Source organism: Mustela putorius, unplaced genomic scaffold, assembly GCF_011764305.1.
Source record: "Mustela putorius furo isolate JIRA1106 unplaced genomic scaffold, ASM1176430v1.1 tig00003834_pilon_pilon_pilon, whole genome shotgun sequence".
NCBI lineage: Eukaryota > Metazoa > Chordata > Mammalia > Carnivora > Mustelidae > Mustela > Mustela putorius.
The window spans coordinates 37,325,054-37,333,729 of NW_025421987.1; the positions used below are offsets into that span (position 1 = coordinate 37,325,054).

Below are 8,676 nucleotides of genomic sequence, written 5' to 3' on the forward strand. Positions count from 1 at the left end.
AACTAAAATGAAATTTCATCCAGTGCCCTTTAATATAAGGTTCAAATCCATTTTGCCAAGGTTTACTAGGCTTCATAAAAGGTGCCACTTCCCCTATTCTTTAGAGCTGCTGGCAGTGTGGTAACACAGCAGTGAGAGACTGACTCTCTTGAAGACTCTGTGTGTTTTGAAGCATCAATGTCTGTGACAGCTGTCTGAAGTCAAAACACCACAGAAGCAAAGGCAAAATATTGAAGGAAAAGTACAGAGGAAAACGTGTTCATTTTATTTCATTATGTTGATCCTCTGCAAATTATGTTTCGTAGTGAAGGTCATCCATGCCTGCCTATTATTTGAAGCCAAACCAGAAAGCATAATTCTATTTTAATCCTAATGATAAGGTTTGCCTCTGAGTATATATTTAGGTCATTTCCCCCAGGGCAGAAGGGCAGGGTTATTTAACAGAATAAATGAAACACCATCTTAGAAACATGACCCTTGGCGATATAAGCTTCCTGGATTAGATGATCCTTTCCTCCAACCATAGTAAAATAAAAAGCATCTATGTAGCTCTTGTTCATATTCACTCATTGCGCAGCTCATTGAGTATGGCTTTGATTCTACTGCTTACCTTATTTTAGCTTCACTTTTCAAAACCAACATCTCTGCCTTTGATTTCTGTCAGGAAGTGTGTGTGAGTTGACGTGTTATAGCTTTGGGAGATCTTGCAGAGGGTAGGGTGGGGGGAAGTACTAAATAATGTTCACCCATCAGGTCGTGTTTGAGAATATTGAAGAACTGATGTTAGGTTATATTGGTAGAGGTTCAGGGAACTTCACAGGAAAGGAATCCTCATCTGGAGGAAGCAGCCAAGGGAACTACATGCTTCATAGGAGTCCCTGTTTTTAAGTGCTAAGTACCTCCTACAGAGCTAAGGTTAATGGCATTTTCCCATTTTCTTGTCTGTCCATTTCTTTTTTTTTTTTTTTTTTAAGAGTTTATTTGACAGACATAGATCACAAGTAGGCAGAGAGGCAGGCAGAGAGAGGGGGATGAAGCAGGCTCCCTGTCAAGCAGAGAGCCCGATGCAGGGCTCGATCCCAGGACCCTGAGATCATGACTTGAGCCGAAGGCAGAGGCTTAACCCACTGAGCCACTCAGGTGCCCCTTGTCTGTCCATTTCAAGGAGTAGAATCTATTCCCCTGAGTTTATCTACCTCCCACCCCCACATATTGTAGCATCCTTCTTAAAATACTATGCACTTTTTAAAACTCTAATGTTTATCTCAAGTTCCTCTAATCATGTAGACATTTTAACACTTAAGCTTTTCAGTTCATGTCCACACCTAAACATCTGTAGCCTGAAACGCAACAAATATTTAGCTATATTTGACATGGTTTTTTCTTCCAGGCTCGACCTCTGACACGCTATCTGCCTGTCCGGAAAGAAGACTTTGATTTGCGAAGCCATGTAGAGACTGCTGGCCACAATATTGATACCTGTTATCATGTGTCAATCACAGAGAAGACCTGCCGAGGATTTCTTATCAAAATGGGTGGAAAAATTAAAACTTGGAAAAAACGATGGTTTGTTTTTGATCGGAACAAGCGCACTTTCTCTTATTATGCAGGTGAGTGATTAAAAGAAAATGCTAAGTGATATAGTCAGATCAGGAACTCTCTGTTAAAGAGCAAAAGCAATAAATGTCAGGCTGGATGGGTTGACTGGTAAGTAATAGAATTAATAGCAATCTTGGCTTTGCAGGTATGTATTATTTTATATTCAGGATAGTCCCCCTGATATGAGTTTCCTCTCTAGAAATAATAAAAACTACATATTATTTAAAAAGGGTGAGTTCGTGGGGTGCCTGGGTGGCTCAGTCAGTTAAGCGTCTGCCTTCAGCTCTGGTCGTGATCCCAGGTGCTGGGATCGAGTCCTGCATTGGGCTCCCTGCCCAGCAGGAAGCCTGCTTCTCCCTCTCCCACTCTCCCTGCTTGTGTTCCCTCTCTCTCTGTCAAATAAATAAATAAAATCTTAAAAAAAAAAAAAAGGTGAATTCATCTCTTCCAGTTCTGAAATAAGCTGAAGTCCAAATAAGTAGTAAATGGAATTTTCCTTTTTAGACCAACATATTGGCTTTTAAACCAGGAGGCCAGAAAAAAAGGTTTCTGTTTATTTATTTATGGTCATCTGCCCTATTTAAGTCACACACAATTAGGCAGCCTTGGCTGACAGTCACTCAGCTAGAGTTTATAGACTAGAGTGGTTATTGAAGCAGAGGGTAAAGCTCATCAGTGAGCAAGTGACAAGTAAGTATTTACTAAGTGACTGAATTCTTTTTGGATTCTTTAAATGATGGATTATGAGAAAACTGCCCTACTGAATCTTTGAAAAATACAGGAATATGGATGTAACTGAGGTTCTTATTAAGAAGTCTCCCAGGTCACATAGGAAACACATCCATTGTTGAGTCCAGGTCACGTTCTGCTCTCTTCAACAATTGAAGAAAAGTAGTGTCAAGCCAGAGGTCATGAAGAGACCCTTCTCTGTGGTGAAGGTATCCCCATTTATGAGCACTGTCAGAAATTGTTACACTGGTGTCATAAATAAGAAAAAATGGCCCAGTCCCTTCATCTATGGTGTGAGGTCAGGATACATTTATAGAGAAGTGCAAATGACCAAGAAGCCATGTGAAAGAGGGGGAACATGGCTTGCGGGGCCCCAGAATTGGGGTGTGGAGGGGTAGGGGTGCATACCTTTGGGAGCACTTTGGTGTGGCCCCAGTTAATCCAGCAGCTAGTGGTCTGAAGCAGGTGGCCCAACGCTCAGGGGTTCCCCGCTTGCCTCTCTTGGGCTTTCTGATGTCGGGTTTATTAAGAATCCAGAGATGTTCTCTTCAGTTAGTACAACAGAAAAGATACTAGTTGAAGGAGAAATCCCAATTTAGTGTCGGCAAAATCCACAAACAAAACTTTGCACTGTGCTAGTCTCCACAGACAATCTCACCCAGAATTTTCCAAAAGTAAAATTTTAATTAGCAACTTCAGATAAAAGAGCTTCACTCTTCTCTGCTTCTCTTCTCTTTCCTTTCTTTGGCAGCCTGCTCAGTTGTTCAGTTCCCCTTCCTTCTGACCCGTGTCAGAACCTGTGCTCCTTCTGACTATGTAAATGCATTTTTCTACATTCAAACTTCTTGATGATCAGTTTTCATTTTGTTTTGTTTTGTTTTAAGGACCAAAACCGTTTCTGTATATGAATGATTACTCAGAACTGTAATACATAATACAGGCAAAAATTACATTTTGTTCAGGTCTTTTATTTTATTTTTTTAAAGATTTTATTTATTTATTTGAGAGAGAGTGCAAGAGACAGAGCACAAGCAGGGGCGAGGGAGAAGGAGAAGCAGACTCCCTGTTGAGTTGGCAGCCCCATGCAGGGCTCGATTCCAGGACCCCTGGATCCCGACTTGAGCTGAAGGCAGACACTTAACCGATTGAGCCACCCAGGCACCCCTCATTCAGGTTTTTAATATTCACGTATTATATAACTGGCCAGGGAGTCCTAGTTTGACAAATGCTGTTCGTTTGGCTCTGTTTATAGCCATCATTATCTTGTCTGCCCCCCTCATCCCCAGTCTCCCCAAAAACATCACTGAGTGCCGGAATGGATCAGTCCACAGGAAGCCATAGAGATCGCAGTTCAGGCTGGACTGGACCCCCCAGGCGCTGTACCCCTTCAGCTCCCGCTGAGGTAGATGGAGCTGTTTGTGACGGAGCTGTCACCACGAGTTTTGACACTGTTTTAAGTCCCTGTGCTGATCATGCCCCCAGGCCTCCATATTAACTCAGTACCCTTAGAAAAGTCTCTAAGGAAAACTGAGACCCAGAGAATATATCTGTAAATTGATGGGATAATGTTGTGGAAACTGAATGAACAGCTTTCTCGTGTCAGTATATAATAGCATTATTGATTCTCTTAGTTCACCCTGTCCTTGTGAGGTCAGTGTTTTTTAAGCTCTTTCCCATATAAGAAGTGCCCTACAAACAAAAATTTCATTCCCCAGTTTTCTGCCTCCTTGAAACATTGGTAAGATTTACTTTCATCTCCAGATTTTATTTAACATCTGTTTTCAGAAAATAAAGTGTTGCTGCGTTCCCATTAATATTACAGAATCCTTCCCCATGAATATTTGAGAGACACTCTGACCTCTTTAACAGAAACTGATGGAAACCCAATGAACATGGCATGAATTAAAACAGTGTTTCCTGAGAAAGGGTAAAACAAGCATACAAATATGGTCCATGGTCAAATAGGGTCAAATAAGTCAGGGAAATATTGAGTTAAATGTACTTTAACAGCTTTTTATTTTCCACTGAACTTCTCAGAGCTATTGTTTCTTAGACTAGCTTTTTGTTGTTAAAAAAAGACATTCATGAATACAATTCTTAAAAATAGAACAGAAGTCCATATAATGAAAGTCTCTTTCACATTACAAACGTTCTGACCTTTTCTCCATTTGCATATATGTTTTCACTATATCCATGTATTCTTTCTTTTTTATATACAGTTGGGGCCAATTATTCACTTTGTTCATAACGTTGTTCACATAACAGTATTTCAAGATTTTTCTCTAATAAGCACACACAGACCTAGTCTTGAATTTCAGTGGCTGTGTGGATTTCACTGTATGGCCGGTCTCTAATTGAATCAGTCCCTTGTTAAATTCAAGCAGATTTTTTGCAGTCTTCTGCCATAATGAACACAAATCCATGTGCTTGTGCATGAGTAACTCTGATACAATAAAGCTTGAGGAATGGAATTGCTGAGTGAGAGGATTATTTGCATTTTTAATCGGTTTGTTTTCCCAAACTGCCTTCCCAAAGCTTTCTTATTTGCACTTCCACCAGCAGCATATGATAGAGTCTCTTTCTTTGCAACCCCATCCATGCTTTTAAAATTCTTTAGTATGCTCGCATCCATTTATGATCTTACAAAATAGTTTAAGAATTTATTAGATCCCAGAGGGATCCTGTTTGGTTGCTGGTTTGGTCGGTTGGTTTTTCTTTCTGTTTTTGTTTTTTTAAAGATTTTATTTATTTATTTGACACAGAAGAAAGAGAGAGAGAGAGAGAGAGAGAGAGAGATCCCAAGTAGGCAGAGAGGCAGGCAGAGAGAGGAGGAAGCAGGCTCCGAGCTGAGCAGAGAGCCCGATGCAGGGCTCGATCCCAGGACCCCAAGAGCATGACCTGAGCTGAAGGCCGAGGCTTAACCCATTGAGCCATCCAGGCACCCCTGCTTGGTTGTTTTTGTTTGGTTTGGTTTTTATGGCAAATTTGATGAAATCTTAGAAATCGCTTGGAAAATGCTGCATTGAAAGGACATTAAATTACTGACAAGAAGCTCTTTCAGGAACAGGAGAAAAAGCATCCTGGATAAGAAATTCATAGGAAAGGAATATAAGTAGTATATTATTTTAAATGCTGTCCAAAAATACCCTTCTTACAAATTTCATTACAACAGCTCTACATACTAATGTCTCCGGGACAACCACTGGTCTGGAGAATGTGAGGAGATCATTTGTATCCGTGACAGTGGTGGTTATAATTTGTGTGCTAATTTGACTGTCAGGAGCTCTGGGTTGTCTTTTGACTGAAGATTTGCTGGAAAGCCTTGGGCAAAGTCAATTAGTCTCTGAGGTTTGGGCTGAGTTTTCCTTTTTTTCATGGTTTTATTCAGTATAGAACTGGGCTAATGCCTTCACCTAAATTATCCAAATTAATCTTAGGTAATTTAAAAACTGGATCAATATTGTAATAATTATACTGAAATTATAATGTTTCCAGTCATTCCGTGGTGATAAAGTATTTTAACACTATTATTGCAGACAAGCATGAAGCTAAATTAAAAGGAGTGATATACTTCCAAGCCATTGAAGAAGTGTATTATGATCACCTCAAGAATGCTAATAAGGTAAACACTGATTTTCAGATTTCTGTCCTTTGAATGCATAATTAAGTTGGGAGAAAAGATGTTTTTTGAACCCCATACAATTTAGATTTGTTGTTCTGACATAACTGATTGATATAATAATTACGGTTCTAGAAAAGCGAACACAGAAGTAATTAATACAGCTGATCTTTTGAGGGGGGATAAAGTCATGGTGAAGTGAGAAAATTGGTCGTGTTTGTTTAGAAGACCTTGTGAAGTGACTTTTGATGAGGGTCTAAGAAGGAGCTACTACTTGCTTGTAAGGAAGATTCTTAGCAGGCTAAGAAGAAGAGCTGTCATTTATGGAGCACCCACTATCAAATAGGTACCGGCTAGAGCTCTGCCTACAGCGTGGCTGCTGAGAGGCCTGCCTGACAAGCTCTCTGTGGGAGATCTCTTGTGCAGAAAGTCTGGAAACACACCCGACCTCCAGAAAGTGCTGCAGGTGGGGCCCCGGGTTCTACCAGAACAACAGTAACACCAATGGAGAGTTCGTACATCTAGAACTTCTAAAGAGGAAGAAGCCGTCCCCTATGTCTGGGTCACCTCAGGTGGTTTCAGGGTGTTTGTTTTACCTTCCTTTTCCTTTTCTGACTTTAGAGCCCTAACCCACTACTCACCTTCAGCGTCAAGACGCACGACAGAATCTACTACATGGTCGCGCCGTCGCCGGAAGCCATGCGGATCTGGATGGATGTGATCGTCACCGGCGCGGAAGGATACACGCACTTCCTGTTGTAGGGCCCGGGCGGCACCGCCCACAGCAGGGCCGACTGCAGTCGTCCACGAGAACGAAGCCATGTTCCAGCCCAGACCGGAGGACCCGGCGCACGCATCCCTCTTGCTGTGTATACTCAGAACTCCTTTTATATTAACAGGAAGTCATTTATAAAAGAGAAGAAAAGGGGTTTACATCCAAAGGGGGATGATAAGTAGCAAAAGGATTGAAGCACCTATGAGAAAACAAAACAAACAAACAAACAAAAACACTATTTTGGTAAATAGCATCACTTATAGGAACGTTTCTTATAAACTATTCTTGCCGATTGTTTACTTTGGTGAAATAAAGGGAACGGTTTACAAAATGTGTGTACTTGGAAATAGGAAATTATTGTAGCACCCCAGTTACTGGTAGTGACATTATTGCTTATCAACCGGTTTTTTAAAAAAAGCATTTTGCTGGAGGTTATTTTATACATAGAAGCAAATAAGGGTTTGGAAGGGAATATATTTTTAGGAGGCGTTTTGCCCTAATTATTAAGTACTGCGCCTAAACCAAAGACTTGATATGACTTCTCTTTAATAGTGGTAGTTCCAGGTGATGAATCGCATTTAGTGTTACTCTTCATTTTCAAATGGTACTTTGATGCCATCAACTGTCTAGAAAGTTGACTCTGAAGAGTTACCACTGGTATAAGCTATTGTACATATAGAGCAAGTCACTTTTTGTAAAAGAAGAAAAAACAAAAAGCTGTGTTTTAGACGGAAGCCGCCTTATTAAACAGACATTCTGTCACTTTGAGCAATTTAAGATAAGGAGACTATTTCATGGTTTGCTGAAAATTTCTCCATCCCCAGTGCTGAGAATAAAGGTAGCCAGCGGCTGATTTCCTTTAGATTGTCTGTTTCCTCCTTTTTGTGGAACACAGCTGTTGATTGCAGTCTCACATGATATAACGATGAATCAGACCTCTGTTTTCACCAAAGAACAGACCAATTAAAATACTTACTTACTGAAGTAGCATAGTTCTATAAAAAGAAAAATGAACTTCAACTTAATGTTCTTTGTAATGTACTATTTCATTATGTATTTCTTTACATTTAGCTTTTGTTTTTTAGAGTTAAATTAATTTTTGTTGGATGAAATGACTTCAGGCAAGTCTATTTTATAACATTTTTTCAAATGACTTTATCCTGGTTTATCATGTTGTGTGTATTGCAAGTATGAACGTACTGTTTCCTAAAAATTGGCAAATGAACAGAAGTAGAAAATGCTGGCTTTGCTTACTAGTACAGGTGAAGCAATTAGATTGAAAGTGTCCATAAAATCTTTGTCAGGCCTGATGGGGTACAATTCTTAAAACTTTGCAGTGTGGTTTGTATACATGTTGCCAATAATAAGATTTTGCAACTGGATGACACATGATTTTACTTGAACAGTGGAGGACAAGGTCATGATTGCAAAAGACATTTTTATAATGTGTTTTTTTCAGAGAATCACCCCAAACCCCATAATGATTAAAAGAGTGAAATGCAATTGCTAACATTTTGTTGGTCAATGTAAAGATATAACTTGTCTGTACTGTACTTTATAGGATTATAAAGATGTTCCAATCAGCATTATATCTTGCATGATGTAGTAAACCTTTTAAAACGTGTGTTAAAATATGTTGAGTATGGATTAAAATGTTGACCAGATTCCACATTTGAAAATAAACTCATCTCTCATGAGGCAGTTACCTGTTGGTGACATGACAGGGGGTGGATTAATCAGCAAAAATCAATTGTGAGTCTCCACAAAAGTTGTGTGTTCACATTATGATTTGTAGTTTTATAAATCGAAGTAATTCTGAGTCTCTCTGGTCACATTCCTGCTGCTAACAAAGTGAGATAACCCCTGACAAATCTGACATCTTACTGTCTTTTTACAGAGATGCAGTTATTACTGGGGATTGCAAGGACTGTGCCTACTTTTCCAGCAGGGAAAA

General features: G+C 39.8%; 1 protein-coding gene across 26 annotated transcripts in view; it reads left to right on the forward strand.

Moving 5' to 3' along the window:
- PHLDB2 (pleckstrin homology like domain family B member 2) overlaps nt 1-8,423 on the forward strand; it is a 227,344-nt gene extending 218,921 nt beyond the window's left edge. For all 26 annotated transcript variants that reach the window (XM_045088342.1, XM_045088345.1, XM_045088329.1 and 23 more), the window contains 3 exons: nt 1,391-1,610; nt 5,865-5,950; nt 6,569-8,423. In XM_045088342.1, the coding sequence (XP_044944277.1) occupies nt 1,391-1,610; nt 5,865-5,950; nt 6,569-6,709 (447 nt within the window). In that variant the 3' untranslated portion in view covers nt 6,710-8,423. The remainder of the gene's footprint in view (nt 1-1,390; nt 1,611-5,864; nt 5,951-6,568) is intronic.
- Nucleotides 8,424-8,676: the final 253 nt, after the last annotated feature.